At 42.5% G+C, this 19623-nt stretch overlaps 1 protein-coding gene across 2 annotated transcripts; it reads left to right on the top strand.

The window, feature by feature from the left end:
* The first annotated feature begins 198 nt into the window (after positions 1 to 198).
* On the top strand, positions 199 to 18449 carry LOC143301342 (methylthioribulose-1-phosphate dehydratase-like). 2 transcript variants are annotated; one of them, XM_076615559.1, is made up of 8 exons: positions 199 to 495; positions 2801 to 2938; positions 5218 to 5312; positions 6970 to 7136; positions 9403 to 9525; positions 12074 to 12147; positions 13125 to 13231; positions 15514 to 18449. In XM_076615559.1, exons 2-8 carry the CDS (start codon positions 2918 to 2920, stop codon positions 15617 to 15619), a joined length of 693 nt encoding a protein of 230 aa, XP_076471674.1. In that variant the 5' UTR covers positions 199 to 495; positions 2801 to 2917; the 3' UTR covers positions 15620 to 18449. The 2 variants fall into 2 exon arrangements, with proteins under 2 accessions (XP_076471674.1, XP_076471675.1); XM_076615560.1 differs by having other exon boundaries at positions 2798 to 2938.
* Positions 18450 to 19623: the final 1174 nt, after the last annotated feature.

The following is a 19623-nucleotide window of genomic DNA, read 5'->3' as shown; positions in this document are numbered from 1 at the left end:
TGTGTGTGTGTGTGTGTGTGTGTGTGTGTGAACAGTACGGTTCATTTCTTTTCTCTTGAATTTATTTGTTCACTTACTGTATTTCATTGCCTGAGTGAGCAAACTGAGCGTTTCAATTTTCGACCACCACTCGACATAGGATTTGCCAATGACCTTTTGCATTTTTTGAATCAGTGGATCGTAAAAATGATAATAGTTCTCTCCCTTGCATCGTCAGCTTGCCCATGCGGCGACTAAATGTGTGGATGTTTTAGATGCGGATGTTTTAGCTTGTCCATCGATTTGTGGACACGTGCATGAGCGACAGCAGCTGTGCGACGCGCTTGAAGCTTAATTAACAACTGGCCATATCATTTTTGCACAGAAAACCCACCTGTATACTTAAGATCAGCTGTTTGCAGCATCTCCAGTTTGACTGATCCGCTCTCATCATTCGCCTGCATGTTTCGGAACCGTTCGTGATAGTGGCTGAACTTGGACAAACCACAGTGCAAGGTGCGGACTTTGTGGGCTATTTAGGCGGTTTATTATGTGGCAGTATCTCTTATCTCTCTTCTGTGCTACATTATTTCGAATGAAATTAACAGTCACGCAATTAACTAAGGCTACGATGCTTGGCATTGTCCCTGAATTGAACCTGAACCTGAACTTGTTAGTCACGCAGAATGAGAGAAGCAGAAATGAAGTACAAAACAGTTGCTTTAGATGTTTAAGTAGATTTATGCTCTGTCTGAAAGTATTGTTTACAATGATTATAGCATTTGGCAGCACATTTTGATTTTATGTTGAAGTTGAGGTGTGTGTCTGTGTGCATCTGTAGATGCGTGTTTGTTGTGTGTGTGTGAAAAATTTGGATGCATGTAGGATTGAAGGGATGTGTATGCATTGGTGTTTATGTATTCTTGTATAATTGTGTGTGTGTGTGTGTGTGTGTGTGTGTGTGCATGCAAGCATGCGTGTGTATGCAAATGTAAATGAACTGAGTGGGAGAGGTTGGGGGAGGGTTAAACTAAAGGGATGTATGTGCATGTGCATGTGTGTGAGTGCGCATGTGAGCATGTTTCTGTGTGTGCAGTTTGTGAACTGAGTGGACAGGGCCATCAGGGTGTTTGAAGATAGAGAATAAATTTTTGCAATGGCTCAATTTTTTTCTCTTGCATCATCGAAAAGGATAATGAGAAGTTTGGGGATACCTTAATTTTATGTCTTCAGTTGCTTGCTGATTTGTAACAACAAGATGCAGAGAAAAGTGATAGTTTGTCAGGGAAGATGAATATTACAGGAAGTTGTAAGTTGATATGGAAAGATATATATATATATATATATATATATACACATGATATGTGTGTGTGTGTGTGTGTGTGTGTGTGTATGTATGTATCCATCTGAACCCACTCCTGGCTTCCACACAGTGCTTCATTGAGCCGTGAATGTTGTCATGTTCTTGTGCTCTCATTCACGCAAAATATACACACAGAGACACAGTTTTGTTTCTTTTAGTTATAGTCTTGAATTTCTGAAGTTTGGGTTTGAGTATTCCAGGAGGAAAGAAGCTGTCTGTCACAGAATCTGGGAGAAGTTATACAAGTATGAAGGGAACGCCCAGATTGCCAGTGGTGGGAAGACAGTGACTACTGAAAGGGGTTTTATCCCTAAAGGGTCAGAGTGCATCTGATGCCTTGGTGGGCAGTTACTTCTGGAACTTCATAGACACATAAAAAGATTGCATTTTTATTCAGGCATGATAGCCAGATTAGTACAAAGTCATTACAAATGGGATCTCTCTCCCTCTGTCTCACTTCACAGTATTGTTACCATTGCAAGTGTGGTGCACTATATCTAAGAAAATGATCAAATGACAGCTGAATTGTATCGTCTTGCTGTTCATTCAAATTTTACTTTGAAGGACATTTGAAGGACAGGCTTTCCATTCTGTCCCCTCCCGACCCTTATGATGAGCTGCTGTCTGTGAAATACATCACTGATGTTCTCTTGGCATTTGGGGAGATTCCATTGTACATGTGAGCAGTTTGACCTCAGACTTTTGACAAAGAGAATTTTCATTTGTTCGTGGGCTGTGACTGTCATGTTCATTTGTATGTGTACACATGTGTGCTTTTACGTGTGTGACCGTTTTTAACGCCACCATGTAGTCAGTCATTCTCTTTTAGAAGAGGGGTTCATGCTGGGTATGTTCTTGTTTCCATCAGCCAGGGAAAGCTGACATGGATTACGGTATCTTTAAAGTTTAATGTGCGCATTTCATTTTCTGCATGTGTTATATACATGAAGGGGGTTCAGGCACTAGCAGGACTGCACATCTGTTGACATGGGAGATCAGAAAAATGTTCACCCTTTACCCACCAGGCGCCGTGATGGGGATTAGAACCCAGAACCCTCAGATAGAAAGCCCTTCACTTTGACCACTGGAGTATTGCACCCGTCGACACAGGGAATGAAGTGTACAGTGAATATTGCAGAAGAGGTGGTGAGGGGCAGGGGGTACTTTAAAGGGTCTTTCCCTTGTTCATTCTCACAGGACCAACACCTTGACCGCATCACACCACCATGGATAAGACCACTGCCACGAACAACTTGACCTTAAGGGCTTATTGCCGATAGGTTGTTAAACTCTACAGGTTGTTCGTTCCACTGGGTGCTTTAAAATCAGTACTTTTTTTTTCCCAGTAAGTTATAAATTTTTGAAAAACAGAATAGTGTCAGATTTATGCAATACTGATAATTCTTAAAATGTGTTACTGTGTTCTTGATATTAGGAAAGTGATTGAATTTCCAGCAGGCGTGGGTGGAACAGAAGTTGGATGAAACTTGTCCACACACTGGTGACGGGTGCAGCTGAAGTCGCAGGGGAGTTGACTCTGATCCAGACCTGCAGCAGTTCTTCCTCTTTGTGAACATGGATGCAAACTTCCCCAAGGTACATCAGCTATTTCGTTTGGGATTTGTCTCGGGGCCTCTTTAGCAACTTCGCTCTTCAAGAATAAGAAACTGTGGACAAGAAAAAGAGAGGACTATAGATCTCACTAGTTTCTTTTAGATTCACAAACACACATGGGTGTATTAATTTTGATAAAAAGGAAATGACAGTTATGTTCCATTGTTATTTCCATAGCTTTCACATTATGTACCATTTACAAAACTGACTTTATTCTATTGTGAAAAGCAAACTTTTTTGTTCTCTTGGTATTTTTCATAGCTTTCTTGTTGTATACTATTTTACAAAATGGAGCTTATTCTGATGTGAAAGGTAAACTTATATGTTCCCTTGGCTGGTATGTTCCCAGGTTTTTGTTTAAACCCACTAAAAAAGTCGACAAACAATGGAACATTGGTGTTTTTTTTTCTCATAGTTTTCTCCCTACTTAATGTTTACAAAATTTACCTTGTTCTGTTGTGAAAAGCAAACTTAATGTTCCATCGTATATTTTTTCCCAAGTTTTCTCAATATTTACTATTTACATACAAAATTAACTTTATTGTGAAAAGCAAACTTTTATGTTCCCTTTGTATTTTTTCATAGCTTTCTCATGATTTACTGTTTACGAAATTGATCTTATTCTAATGTGAACAGCAAACTTTTATGTTCCCTTGGTTAGTATGTTCCCAGCTTTTTTTCTTTTCTTTTTTATAGAAAAAAACACTCCCATGCTTCAGCACAAAAAAGTACACTATTGCACCAGCTGGAGTGGCAAAGTGGATAGCACTGTGGACTGGTAACTGGGAGGATGCAGGTTCAAACCCCATCAGAAGTGTGTTTTTTGTGTGTGTTTTTTTACTGAGTACTGAGTGTGGCATGGGCTCAAAGGGGAAGATAAGCTGGGACCACACAGTCCGGAATCTCAGGAATCATCCACTTCATGGGTGTGTCTCTGGGAGTGCTACTCCAGTTTCCTGACCGACATTGCTGATATCTTATCTCAGGGCTGACTGAGGCAGGGAAATATGTGGAGTGATGGCCTACAGGTAACGCATCCGCCTAGGAAGCGAGAGAATCTGAGTGCGCTGGTTCGAATCACGGCTCAGCCGCCGATATTTTCTCCTCCTCCACTCGACCTTGAGTGGTGGTCTGGATGCTAGTAATTCGGATGAGACAATAAACCGAGGTCCCATTTGCAGCATGCACTTAGTGCACGTAAAAGAACCCACGGCAACAAAAGGGTTGTTCCTGGCAAAATTCTGTAGAAAAATCCACTTTGATAGGAAAAACAAATAAAACTGCACGCAGGAAAAAATACAAAAAAATGGGTACAGCTGTAGTGTAGCGATGCGCTCTCCCTGGGGAGAGCAGCCCGAATTTCATGCAGAGAAGTCTGTTGTGATAAAAAGAAATACAATTACAAATTACAAAAAGAAGTGTGCTTAGGGTACAGCATTGTCAGATAGGCCCATACCTACATGGACCACGATAGCTGACGGGTGCAATAGTCAAGTGGTTTAAGCGTTGGACTTTCAGTCTGAGGGACCTGGGTTCGAATCTCAGTAACGGCGCCTGGTGGGTAAAGGGTGGAGATTTTTCCGATCTTCCAGGTCAACATATGTGCAGACCTGCTAGTGCCTGAACCTCCTTCGTGTGTATACGCACGCAGAAGATCAAATAGGCACATTAAAGATCATGTAACCCATGTCAGTGTTTGGTGGGTTGTGGAGACATGAAAATACTCATGCATGAACCACGACAGAGTCATCGGCAAGTCGATGTTGGTCGTGTAACGGAAAGAAGAAGAAAGCTGTAGGAGCATTATTCTGTCATTATTCATAATCATCAAACTATAAAAAAACAAAACACATGCACGTAAGCACACATACATGCACACACGCACGCGCATGCGCACACACACACATACACAAAATCAGCAACTACGACACCCAGTTTGCGCTTGCAGTTGTATTACTATTATTTCATTATCCCAATCCTTGGCATATTTGGAGTTTCAAATTTGTTTTTGTTTTTAATTTTTTTTGTTTTATTTATTTTATTTTAAATTTTTTCTATTCATTTATATTTTGTTGATTTTCAGACTGATAATCCAGTTTGCTCTTTTTCGGTATTTACTTGCACTGTTCAGATCCAGAACACAGAAATACAAAAAACCTAACACAGTTCTGCTTCTGCATAGAAGAAGCACCTAGAGAATTCAGAATCTAGTTAAAGATAAGTGCATATGTGACTGTGGAATGACTTTGTGTCATGTTCAGGAACACCCAAGGAACCTGATTCCACAGCTGTGTCGCCAGTTCTATGACCTGGGCTGGGTCACCGGCACTGGGGGAGGCATCAGCATCAAACACAAGTCAGTGGTCTGCATGGTGGGGAGTGGGGGTGGGCGTGTGTGTGTGTGTGTGTGTGTGTGTGTGTACACTTGCAGTGTGTGTACATGTCTCTGTGTGTGCATGTACACATGTAATGTGCATGTATGTGTGTTTGTGTGTGTGTGTGTTGTGTGTGTGTACACATGTAGTGTGTGTATGTGTGTGTGTGTGTGTGTGTGTACACTTGTAGTGTGTGTACATGTCCCTGTGTGTGCATGTATACATGTAATGTGCATGTTTGTGTGTGTGTGTGTTGTGTGTGTACACATGTAGTGTGTGTATGTGTGTGTGTGTGTGTGTGTGTGTGTACATGTTTGTGTGTATGTGTGTGTGTGTGTGTGCACTTGTAGTGTGTGTACATGTCTCTGTGTGTGCATGTTTGTGTGTGTGTGTGTGTACATGTTTGTGTGTGTGTGTGTGTGTACATGTTTGTGTGTGTGTGTGTGTGTGCACTTGTAGTGTGTGTACATGTCCCTGTGTGTGCATGTACACATGTAGTGTGTGTGTGTGTGTGTGTACACATGTAGTGTGTGTATGTGTGTGTGTGTGCATGTTTGTGTGTGTGTGTGTACATGTTTGTGTGTGTGGTGTGTGTGTGTGTGTGTGTGTGTTTGTGTACACATGTAGTGTGTGTATGTGTGTGTGTGTGTGCATGTTTGTGTGTGTGTGTGTGTGTGTACATGCTTGTGTGTGTGTGTGTGTGTGCGTGCACGCATGCATGGTGTGTGGATATTGCCTTTTACGGTATCCCTTTTTTATTTATCAGTTATGTTATACAGTGCCCTTTTTATATATCATTGCATTATACAGTGCCCTTTTTATATGTCATTGCATTATACAGTGCCCTTTTTGTATGTCATTTTGCATTATACAGTGCCCTTTTTATATGTCATTTTGCATTATACAGTGCCCTTTTTATATGTCATATTGCATTATACAGTGCCCTTTCTATATGTCATTTTGCATTATACAGTGCCCTTTTTATATATCATATTGCATTATACAGTGCCCTTTTTATATATCATATTGCATTATACAGTGCCCTTTTTATATATCATATTGCATTATAATGTGTCCTTTTTATATATCATGTTGCATTATAATGCGCCCTTTTTTATATATCATGTTGCTATACAGTGCCCTTTTTATATATCATATTGCATTATACAGAGCCCTTTTTATATATCGTATTGCATAATACAGAGCCCTTTTTATATATCATATTGCATTATAATGTGCCCTTTTTATATATCATATTGCATTATACAGTGCCCTTTTTATATATCATGCTGCATTACACAGTGCCCTTTTTATATATCATATTGCATTATACAGTGCCCTTTTCTCAGTGTTGTCTAACACGTCTGTATGCTTATATTTGACTTCATCATGTTTTTGCGCCTTATACATATTATTATTAGTAGTAGTAGTTCTTTTTTTTTTATATATATATATTTATCTATTATTTATTCACCGTTTTTTGTTTGTTTGTTTTTTTTCCTCTAGGCCTGACTAAGCGCGTTGGGTTACGCTGCTGGTCAGGCATCTGCTTGGCAGATGTGATGTAGCGTATATGGATTTGTCCGAACGCAGTGATGCCGCCTCGAGCTACTGAAACCGAAACTGAAACTGTTCCAGTGACGAGATTTTCATCGCCCCCTCAGGGGTTCAGAAGGAGAGGATCTTGCCGGAGGATCTGTTTGTGCAGAACATCGACAACGAGGATCTGGAGGGCCCACCCCCAAAGAAGAAGCTGAAGAAAAGCCAGTGCACCCCCCTGTTCATGAACGCTTACACCATGAGAGGTGAGACGTTACCCGTGCTGACCATGAATGCGCAGAAGCACTGAAAAGAAGAGGCAAAGCCTTCATGGCTCATGTGTGATTCGTGCTGAACAAGAAGGAAGTGATCTTCAAACTGTAGGAAACAAAACACAGGCAAGCAAGCACGCGCACATGCATGTGCATGCACGCGCGCGCGCACACACACACACACACACAACACACACACACACACAACACACACACACACACAACACACACACACACACACAACAAAACACACACACACACACACACACACACACACACACACACACAACAAAACACACACACACACACACACACAACAAAACACCGGCACACACACACACACACACACAACACACACACACACGAGACAAAGCCTTCATGGCTCTTGTGTGATTCATGCTGAACAAGGAAACAGAAAACACATGGGTTTAGGGGGAGGAGGCCGGGGGGGGGGGGGGGGGGGGGGGGGTTGTGGAGACGGGTTAGCAGTACTGACATACATCAGTCAAAATGATATTTTCGCTCATCATCAGAAATGAATGTTTGTTGAACTGAAAGTTGCGTAACCCTCTTGTTTTAACCCCTTGACTGTTCAGCCTTGGTGAAACAAGAACAGTGGGGCTAAAGTCCGGTTACTACTTTCCGTGTACTTATCAGTGGTGTCGCTGGTTCTTGCCGCTCAGAAGTAATGCCGCCCCGAGAGTGAGAAGTCCAAAGAAAGGGTGGTGACAGACTTCCGAACGTGGAAGGGCGTACTTGTCATCGGCAGTCAAGGGGTTAAAGAGGATAGCACGGTGACGACACACAGGCGCCTCTGTTCCACCCTCACTCCAAACGATGGCCTCACTGATGTACCCCGGCTCTGAGTTCCATGCATGTATACATATATACATACATAATGTATGTTTGATAGTCAGTCGTGTCCGACTATGACCATCAGAACAGCAGAGGAGGCAACTGCTGTCCTGACTATCCGGACAAGGATTTCATTGTAGTGGAGAGTGTATTGCCCAAGTTACATCCCCACTCTCTGGCCGAGGATGGTTCTCAACCTACCTATCTACCTATCTATCTGTCTGTCTGCCTGTCCAGACGAAATACAGTAAAGTACTTTACAGTACCTTACAGCACATGACAGTACAGCGTGATACAGTACAGCACAGCACAGCACAATACAATACACTACAACACAATACAAAACATTACAGCACAATACACTACAACACAACAACAGTGGAGTGGTGGCCTAGAGGTAACGCGTCCACCTAGGGAGCAAGAGAATCTGAGCGCGCTGGTTCGAATCACGGCTCAGCTGCCGATGTTTTTCTCCCCCTCCACTAGACCTTGTGTGGTGGTCTGGACGCTAGTCATTCGGATGAGATGATGAAGCAAGGTCCCGTGTGCAGCATGCGCTAAGCGCATGTAAAAGAACCCATGGCAACAAAAGGGTTGTTCCTGGCAAAATTCTGTAGAAAAATCCACTTCGATAGGAAAAACAAATAAAAATAACTGCACGCAGGAAAAAACAAAAAAAGGGTGGTGCTGTACTGTAGCGACGCGCTCTCCCTGGGGAGAGCAGCCTGAATTTCACACAGAGAAATCTGTTGTGATAAAAAGAAATACAAATACAATATGCAGTACAGTGCAGTACAGTACAGTACAATAGAATACAACATGGCACAATGCAATGCGGTACGTACACTACAGAACAGTGCAATACAATGCTACACAGTACAGTACACAGCTCAATACAGTATGATACAATGGCAGTACGCACGCAGTATGACCACAAAGCGATGCAATAGGAACACAACACAACACAGAACTCAGAAATATTTTACTGCAAGGCCACCAGCCTGTTTGCAAAGGAGGTACATACATACAATTGCGACACACAAAATACCGAAAATAAAGGGGGGAGGGACCAATGTCATGGACACAACACTTTATAACTGAAAAAGTAGACAAAGATTATTGGCTCGTGACATTTCCTAGAATAACTTTAAGGTTTTTTGAAAAGTTATATAATCATGTCATTTCTTCTTCTCTCTTTTTTTTTAAGGCGTAATAAATATACATTGCCACAGAGCGAGTCATGAGCCTGTTTTCATTTTGTAAAAGTGACGCTAAGTCTGTGTATTCATTTATGTTTCTGGACATTTTCACGAGGTATTTTTCCCTGATTAACTGATACATTGGACATACCGAACACAACACAAGACAGAGGACAGAGTGACAGCAGACAGGTACCACTGTGCAGGGGCAGGAGCGGTGATCCACACGCACTCCAAGAGTGCAGTGATGGCCACGCTGCTGTACCCCGGCACCGAGTTCCGCATCACCCACCAGGAGATGATCAAGGGCATCAAGAAGTGCAGTCAAGGTCAGTGGGCAGGAGGTTGGCAGGCCGTGTTACCTCCCTTATGGCGGTTGTGGTTCACTCCCTTTGGTTTGGTGGTCTGCAGGACGACAGAGTTGTCGACAGATTTTTGACTCACTTGTGTAAACAAAGTGAGTCTATGTTTTAACCCGGTGTTCGGTTGTCTGTGTGTGTGTGTGTGTGTGTCTGTGTGTCCGTGGTAAACTTTAACATTGACATTTTCTCTGCAAATACTTTGTCAGTTGACACCAAATTAGGCATAAAAATCAGAAAAATTTAGTTCATCTTGTTTAAAACAATATTGCACCTCTGGGATGGGCACCAAAAAAAAAAAAAAAAAAAAAAGAAGCCTAATTATATGCAAACTGCATTTACTGTTATATTTATATTTTTTGTATTCTCTAAACTTGGCACTTTGATCTGATATTCTGACCCAACAACAAGAGCAGTCATTATTATCATTTTTTGTTCAAACAGGAACTTCTTTTGCTAAGCATGGAAGTTTTATTTATTTTGCAAACGTTTTGGTGCCAATAGTAAAAAAGGGAAATTAATCTGTAATTAATGCCAGGGGACTTAATTCGAATCTGGTTAGGACTTTTTCTTTCTTTCTTTTTTTTTTTTTTTAACATGAAGCTTTATAATAACAACTACAGAACGCATTTTAACGATTAGATTTTTAAAAAAATTTTAAGTGTATCATAAGTGAGTCTTGAAGGCCTTGCCTCTCTTGTTCTATTTCATTTTGTTTCATTTCATGTAGCCCTGAATTTGGGGACATTTTGTTTTCTGTATTTTGATGATGATGAATGATGACGTTGATCTGTCAGCATGATGATGTAGGAAGCTGTCAATCGATGTATTATTTATATGTTTATTCATTTTGGTGCCCATAAAATCAGGATATTTTGTTTTCGATATTTTGATGATGAACGACGATGGGGATGTGGACGATGCTGCTTTAGCGGTCCATACAGGTTTGGGACTACTTGACAAGGCTGTACTCTCGTAATATATTCCGGTGCCAGTCAGGCTGAGAGATACAGACATCTGTGGTTTTGGTCAGGAAATTTGAACCCACAGCACACACTGTTCAGGGTAGGAGCTGGAAAAACCCACCTCTGATGGCGCTTCAGCCCGTGTTATTCCCCGTCATCAGTCTGCAACACGTGTTTGTCAACTCCACTGTGTGGAGTGTTGGGCTAGAGGTAACGCGTCCGCCTAGGAAGCGACAGAATCTGAACGTGCTGGTTCGAATCAAGGCTCAGCCGCCGATATTTTCTCCCCCTCCACTGGACCATGAGTGGTGGTCTGGACGCTAGTCATTCGGATGAGACGATAAACCGAGGTCCCGTGTGCAGCATGCACTTAGCGTACGTAAAAGAACCCACGGCAACAAAGGGGTTCTTCCTGGCCAAATTCTGTAGAAAAATCCACTTCAATAGGAAAAACAAATAAAACTGCATGCAGGAAAAAATACAAAAAAAATTGGTGGCACTGTAGTGTAGCGACACACTCTCCCTGGGGAGAGCAGCCTGAATTTCACACAGGGAAATCTGTTGTGATAAAAAGAAATACAAATACAAATAAAAATACATGTTCCTAACAGCAGTGTGATCAATTGTTGTTTTTTTTTGTTTTTCCGGTTGATGGCTGCCACCCTTTTGTCTGTGGACGTTACACTTGGAATGATCTCTCTTTTTTGTGTTGTCAAATCCCTGCACTCAGCTATTTCAAGTCTGGTCTTAAAGCCTACCTCTTTCCAAAATAGCTCCTCCTTGCCCTCCTATTTCAGTCCATAGTTTCTTTTGTCTTCTATTAGGTACCGGCAGTCTCGACCGCAAAACTGAAGCTAAGACTGAAAAGCGTCAGTTTTGCCTATTTTCCCCAAGCCTGTAACTTGAGTGATGTTTAAGAAATAAAGATATGTTTTATACAGGAATTAAGTTGAATTTCTCCTCTTTCCTATGCTGCCCTTGTTTTTCTTCTATGTTTTGTCTTTCTTCAGTAAACGAGTAAAAATCATGGATAGCCGGAATCATAATTTTTGTTGTAGGGTGTTTGTTTTGACTTGCAGTTTTAATCTAAGCTGTCAGAGTTGTTTCACCAGACATTTCTTTTTGGTGTCATATACTGTACCATGTCAAACTGATGCAAGCTAGGCCTATGGTTTGCTCTGTTTGGCCAAATTTCGCGCGGCTAACAGTGAAAAGACGCCCCTCTTAGTCTGGCCCGCTCTTAGCCAATCAAACGCCTCTAACAGCTATAAGCGCAAAACTCCTCCTTTTCCCAAAAAGGCTGCCGGTACCTGCTTCTGTCTACAGGTGTTTATAGATTTTGTCTTTCATTGCTTTGTTGAGTTGTCCGTATGTGTGAAAGTCAGGAGTGAAAGCGTTTTGATTTGTCTTTGCGCAAGATTTAGGACTGTATGAATACGTCACTTATTATGATCAGTATTATGGTGATTCGTTGATGTGAGTTGGTGTGCTTGCTTGCTGAATATTTTGTAATGTCCATTTCATGGTAACCATTGCCATTTGGTATGCTGCAGGAGTCAATTACTGTTACAATGAAGAACTGGTTGTACCAATTGTGGAAAACACGCCAGAAGAGAGGGATTTGAAGGTATGTATCATCGTTTTGTGAGAGAGAGATAGAGAGAAGAGGTGTTTGGATTTGTATTTGTATTTCTTTTTATCACAACAGATTTCTCTGTGTGAATTTCAGGCTGCTCTCCCCAGGGAGAGCGCATCGCTACACTACAGCGCCACCCTTTTTTTTTTTCTTTTTTCCTGTGTGCAGTTTTTATTTGTTTTTCCTGTCGAAGTGGATTTTTCTACAGAATTTTGCTAGGAACAACCCTTTTGATGCCGTAGGTTCTTTTACGTGCGCATTTGGTTTTAATCGCAGTACACATCCTGCTCTTTGTGTTCTGCAAGGCTACTTGCAAGCAAACTGCAGCCAGGTATGCTTTTCAGAGCCGCCCCTGTCAGGATAATTTTCTGTGGAAGCTTTTTTCTGTTGCCCGACCCACCTCCCGCTGCCCATCTTGTAGAGGTGTAGACTGCCGTGATCCGGAAGCATGGAAGTCCTGCAGCATGCAGCTGCCTTCATTGCAGAGACCAGGGTGTCCATCTCATGAACGAGAAGAAGAGGAGAAAGGAAGTGGATTGATCAGGTTTATTGGAAACAGTTCAGGTTAATTGGAAACCGTTCAGGCTTATTGGAGACAGTTCAGGTTTATTGGAAACAGTTCAGGCTTATTGGAAACAGTTCAGTTCAGGCTTATTGGAAACAGTTCAGGCTTATTGGAAATGGATTGATAAGTCTGACTGGGAATGGATTCATGAGGCTTAGTGAAAATAGATTGTGTGTACTGAGACTGTCTCACTGTATCAGACAGTTGAAGAGTGTGGGGGTAATGAGTGGCATTGTGTATTTGCTGTGTCATTGACAAGGCTGATTGGAAACAGACATGGCTGACTGGAAATGGATTCATGAGAGTTACTGGAAATAAATCACGTGTACCGAGACTTTCTCGCTGTATCAGACAGTTGAAGTGTGCGTGGGTAAAGTGCGGCATTGTGTGCTTGCTGTGCCAGGAGGTGATGGCGAGAGCGATGAAGGATTACCCCGACACTTGTGCTGTTCTGGTCAGACGACATGGCGTTTACGTGTGGGGAGACAGCTGGCAGAAAGCGAAATCCATGTGAGTGTCACCTGGAGACTGGACTGGACGTGATGACATCATGGTGATTCTGAGACTGGACTGGACGTGATGACATCATGGTGATTCTGAGACTGGACTGGACGTGATGACATCATGGTAATTCTGAGACTGGACTGGACGTGATGACATCATGGTGATTCTGAGGGACTGGACGTGATGACATCATGGTGATTCTGAGACTGGACTGGACGTGATGACATCATGGTGATTCTGAGACTGGACTGGACGTGATGACATCATGGTGATTCTGAGACTGGACTGGACGTGATGACATCATGGTAATTCTGAGATTGGACTGGACGTGATGACATCATGGTGATTCTGAGACTGGACTGGACATGGTGACATCATGGTAATTCTGTTATTGGACTGGACGTGATGACATCATAGTGATTCTGAGACTGGACTGGACATGATGACATCATGGTAATTCTGTTATTGGACTGGACGTGATGACATCATGGTGATTCTGAGACTGGACTGGACGTGATGACATCATGGTGATTCTGAGACTGGACTGGACGTGATGACATCATGGTGATTCTGAGACTGGACTGGACGTGATGACATCATGGTGATTCTGAGGGACTGGACGTGATGACATCAAGGTGATTCTGAGACTGGACTGGACGTGATGACATCATGGTAATTCTGAGACTGGACTGGACGTGATGACATCATGGTAATTCTGAGACTGGACTGAACGTGATGACATCATGGTGATTCTGAGACTGGACTGGACGTGATGACATCATGGTGATTCTGAGACTGGACTGGACGTGATGACATCATAGTAATTCTGAGACTGGACTGGACAGGATGACATCATGGTAATTCTGTTATTGGACTGGACATGATGACATCATGGTAATTCTTATATTGGACTGGACGTGATAACATCATAGTAATTCCGAGACTGGACTGGACATGGTGACATCATGGTAATTCTGTTATTGGACTGGACGTGATGACATCATAGTAATTCCGAGACTGGACTGGACATGGTGACATCATGGTAATTCTGTTATTGGACTGGACGTGATGACATCATGGTGATTCTGAGACTGGACTGGACAGGATGGCATCATGGAAAATCTTATATGGGACTGGACAGAATGACTTATTGTGAATTAAGAGATGGGACTGCACTTGATGACATAGTAATTCTGAGAGGGGACTGGTCAGAATGACATAATAGTAATCATGAGAGGGGACTGGATGTGATCAGTCCCCTTATCCTGTCTCCATGAACTGTCCTCGATTACCCCCCCTTATCCTGTCTCCATTAACTGTCCTTGATTACCCCCCCCCCTTATCCTGTCACCATGAACTGTCCTCGATTACCCCCCTTATCCTGTCACCATGAACTGTCCTTGATTACCCCCCTTATCCTGTCTCCATGAACTGTCCTCGATTACCCCCCTTATCCTGTCACCATAAACTGTCCTCGATTACCCCCCTTATCCTGTCTCCATGAACTGTCCTTGATTACCCCCCTTATCCTGTCTCCATGAACTGTCCTTGGTTACCCCCCTTATCCTGTCTCCATGAACTGTCCTTGATTACCCCCCTTATCCTGTCTCCATGAACTGTCCTTGATTACCCCCCTTATCCTGTCTCCATGAACTGTCCTTGGTTACCTCCCCCCTTATCCTGTCTCCATGAACTGTCCTTGATTACCCCCCCCCCCCTGTCTGCATGAACTCTCTGTGATTACCTCCCCCCTTATCCTGTCTCCATGAACTGTCCTTGATTACCCCCCTTATCCTGTCACCGTGAACTCTCCTTAATTACCCCCTTTATCCTGTCTCAATTAACTCTCCTTGATTACCCCCCTTATCCTGTCACCATGAGCTCTCCTGATTACCCCCCCTTAACATGTCTCCATGAAATCTTCAATACACCTGCCCCCACCACCCCCCTTCCTCTCAACATTACACGTCTTCATGAAATCTAAATGTACAGGTCATGATGTCAGTCATCACTCCATATCTGGACTTCTTCCTCTTGACACTGCTTTACTTTAGTTCAGCAAAATCAATTACACCACTCACAGATCCACAAAAATAGCTATCACAGTTTAGATTGATGCTTCACTGATATCATTCCACCAGGTTCAGCAGTTAAGGGGATAAAGCTGTAATACATTTGTGGAGGATGAGGAAGTTCCAGTGACCGTACAGAAATCAGTGAAACAGATCACTGACCTATGATGATCACATTCTGGGAGTGATGTTCACACCTGTACTGGGTGTTTCCAGGTGTGAGTGCTACGACTACCTGTTTGACATCGCTGTCCAGATGAAGCAGGCAGGACTGGATCCCACACAAGTGCCCACTCCACCCAAGGATGCCTATGTGTGTTAACCCTCCCCACCCAAGAACACCTGTGTGGGTCGGCCGTGTCCACCCAAATCAAATCATATTGCTCCCAAGAATGTCTGTTATTCACTGGCACCAGTGAACCTGAGAATCTGTGGCTGAGTGAAGGTATAGGTGTTTTGCTTCTTTAAAAATTTTTTATGAAATATGCAGTGAGATGATTTTACTTATATTGTTGGGTATGGTTACGGTTTATATTCACTTCCATGAAAGTATTTTCCCCATTGTGATGAACATTGCTCTGGGTATTCAGGCAGTATTAACTCACTCAGTACGGCCAGTCCTCTCTTCTCCTCTACACAGACCCCTCGGATGTCCAGTGGGTGTCTGAATGACCCAACCTTTAGCTTCCGTCGTCAGAATTGTGGTATTCTTTGTCAACATTCACCTCTTCAGTATAAGAGCCTTCCGCTTGCAATATTTTGATGGTGGTAATTGGGGTGAAACGCTGTTAACGTCGTCTCTTCCGTTCGTATGGAGAGAGTTAACGTGAACATGTCTGAGAGGAACTGGAACAGAAACAGAGAGTGGTTTGGTTGGAACGCATGTCACAGCCACAGACAGCAGAAAAACTGAGGGATAATAGGTTGGGTCTTTGTTGCTTTGATGTTTGAAATAATCGACGTTTACCAGCAACAGACTTCTTTCAAGAACCTGTATTAAAATGTCAGGGTCCCTTCAGCATGACTGGTATCCAATCCTTGACATTGGACAAGTGTCTGCAGAGTTCCTTTTCTACATCATGACTGGTATCCAATCCTTGACATTGGACAGGTGTCTGCAGAGTTCCTTTTCTACATCATGACTGGTATCCAATCCTTGACATTGGACAGGTGTCTGCACAGTTCCTTTTCTACATCATGACTGGTATCCAATCCCTGACATTGGACAAGTGTCTGCACAGTTCCTTTTCTACATCATGACTGGTATCCAATCCTTGACATTGGACAAGTGTCTTCAGAGTTCCTTTTCTACATCATGACTGGTATCCAATCCTTGACATTGGACAAGTGTCTGGAGAGTTCCTTTTCTACATCATGACTGGTATCCAATCCTTGACATTGGACAAGTGTCTGCACAGTTCCTTTTCTACATCATGACTGGTATCCAATCCTTGACATTGGACAGGTGTCTGGAGAGTTCCTTTTCTACATCATGACTGGTATCCAATCCTTGACATTGGACAGGTGTCTGCACAGTTCCTTTTCTACATCATGACTGGTATCCAATCCTTGACATTGGACAAGTGTCTGCACAGTTCCTTTTCTACATCATGACTGGTATCCAATCCTTGACATTGGACAGGTGTCTGCAGAGTTCCTTTTCTACATCATGACTGGTATCCAATCCCTGACATTGGACAGGTGTCTGCAGAGTTCCTTTTCTACATCATGACTGGTATCCAATCCCTGACATTGGACAGGTGTCTGCAGAGTTCCTTTTCTACATCCAGCCAAGTGGCCAGCCACCAGAGGCAACAAGTGGTCTGTGAAGTGCAGTCAAATGCCGGACAGTGAAAAGAACAAGAATACTTTGACAAACTGCCGGTTTTATTCCAGTGTGTTCAGTTGTGAAAATTATATTAGGTTGTGTCTTCACTTGTAAAATATATTTTTGTTTATCAGCTGTTTTGTTTTGAAGATTCTCCTTGATTTTCGGCTGAAATTGTGCATTATTTCCTTTGTTTTAAAATCCATATTTCAAAGGTTTTCTTTGTGTTTCGTTAAATAAATTTGGTATTCCAATGTTTTCTCTTTTTTTTTTCAATTCAGAATGTTTTCCATGCTTTTCTTTGTTTATAATTGGTGTTTTAAAGGTTTTCTTTTGTTTAAAATTAGTGTTATAAAGGTTTTCGTTGATCTTTTATTGCATTTCAGTACAAATAGCATCCCCACCTTTTGGAAATTCTGTGCTAGAAATTTCCTCTTATTTAAGTTATTTGTCACTCTCTTTGTTTCTGCCCCCTTTTTTTTATGTCATCACTGTTGTCTCCTTTTTCTGCCTTCCCAGTCCATTCCCCTTTCTTTTTTCAAGCAAGCCTCGACACTTTTTTCTCTTTTCCACAGTCTATGATGTGCTGTCTGTACTGTTCTGCTGTGGCAATTAGGTAGTGACATGTAAACACTGGGATGGGCACTAGCTGCCCATTCTGCAGTGTTATTTGCCTGTATTATATATTATGTATTTTTTTGTTTGGCTTTTTTTCCCCTTTTTTATGATTTTTTGTAATCTAATAATGATAAATTAAGCAGAATGGCTGGCGTCCTAAGCATGGCCTAGTCTTATTTGCCATTAGGAGCTAAATGGTTGGGATACTGTGTCATGAACTGTTTTGTGGGTTTGTCTGAACGTTTTTTTGTAGATGCGACAGTTTGTGTTGACGCGGTTGAGCATTTGTATGGTTTGACACCCCTGATATGGCCCTGTGCAGTAGGCTGGACTATAAGCAATAAGAATAAGAATGACTAGCGCCCAGTCCACCACTCAAGGTTTAGTGAAGGGAAGAGTAAACAATCTTGGTCTGTATGTAGGACAGGAACCCATGGATTTCAAAGGGTGAACTTTTAGACTGCTGTCCCAGATCAGGGAAGTGAAGAAAGTGCATGTGTTTGCCAAGTTCACCGACTTCAGTGGATGTTTTATGCGTACAGAGAGGTGGGGAGGTTCTTGCTGAGAATTCTGACCCATGGCAAGGTTTTTGCAAAGTTTACGTTGGCATATTCTTAGCATTTCGGAAATGCTGGAATGGGTCTTTTAACATGATTATAATGTATTTATATTTAATAAATTGGGAAAGCAGTGCTTGCAACAAGTACATCTCGAATTTGTGTACTGATTGCCATTGTGTGTGTGTGTATGTGCGTGCACGCGTGCATGCATGTGTGTGTGTGTGAGGCACAGACAGAAAGACAGAGAATGTTCTAGCAGTGTACATGTCTGCACAAATCCTTTTCTGTCAAAATGAGTGTGTGTGTGTGTGTGAGTGTGTGTGTGTGTGTCTGTGTGTGTGTGAGTGAGTGAGTGTGCATGTGTGTGCATACTGTGTGTGTGTGTGTGAGTCAGTGAGTGTGTGTGTGTGTGCACGCGTGTGTGTGAGGCAGAGAGAATGTTCTCGCAGTGTGCATGTCTGCATAATTCCTATTCTATGAAAATGAATTTTTATTCCACAAAAAACAGGAAAAAATCCATTAATAGTAGCAATAATAACAATAAGAATTATTATTATCACTATTATAAATAAATAAATGCTGAAGAGATAAATACCCAGATATATCTGAACATGCAAACACATCAAGATTTCTTCATGAATGCAATGTCAAAACTGGTTTTTTAACATGCTTGGCGTGCACAGTTAAGCAGAGAGCCTTCAGGTATATACATACTTGGAGATTTCCTTGTGTGCATTGCCAGGTTATCTTCTTTTGAATACAGATGGCGATCCGTAAGACACACACCCACATACCTTCTTCTTCTTCTTCTGTGTTCACTCGTATGCACATGAGTGGGCTTTTACGTGTATGACCGTTTTTACCCCGCCATGTAGGCAGCCATACTCCGTTTTCGGGGGTGTGCATGCTGGGTATATTCTTGTTTCCATAACCCACCAAACGCTGACATGGACTACAGGATCTTTAACGTGCGTATTTGATCTTCTGCTTGCATATACACACGAAGGGGGTTCAGGCACTAGCAGGTCTGCACATATGTTGACCTGGGAGATCGTAAAAATCTCCACCCTTTACCCACCAGGCGCCGTCACCGTGATTCGAACCCGGGCGGGACCCTCAGATTGACAGTCCAACGCTTTAACCACTCGGCTATTGCGCCCGTCACCCACATACCAAAGTGCTGTTAAGCTGGGATGGGCAATGGGGAAGCAAGGATAACAACTCGCTGGTTTATAAAACACTTCCAAGGCATGTGTTCAGCCTCTGACAGCAAAGTCCCTCTCCAGCCTTCACATGTGGCTTTGCCTCTAAGCCTGGTAG

This window comes from Babylonia areolata, chromosome 27 (genome assembly GCF_041734735.1).
Source record: "Babylonia areolata isolate BAREFJ2019XMU chromosome 27, ASM4173473v1, whole genome shotgun sequence".
Classification (NCBI taxonomy): Eukaryota; Metazoa; Mollusca; class Gastropoda; order Neogastropoda; family Buccinidae; genus Babylonia; species Babylonia areolata.
This window is presented reverse-complemented; position numbering and strand designations above follow the sequence as displayed.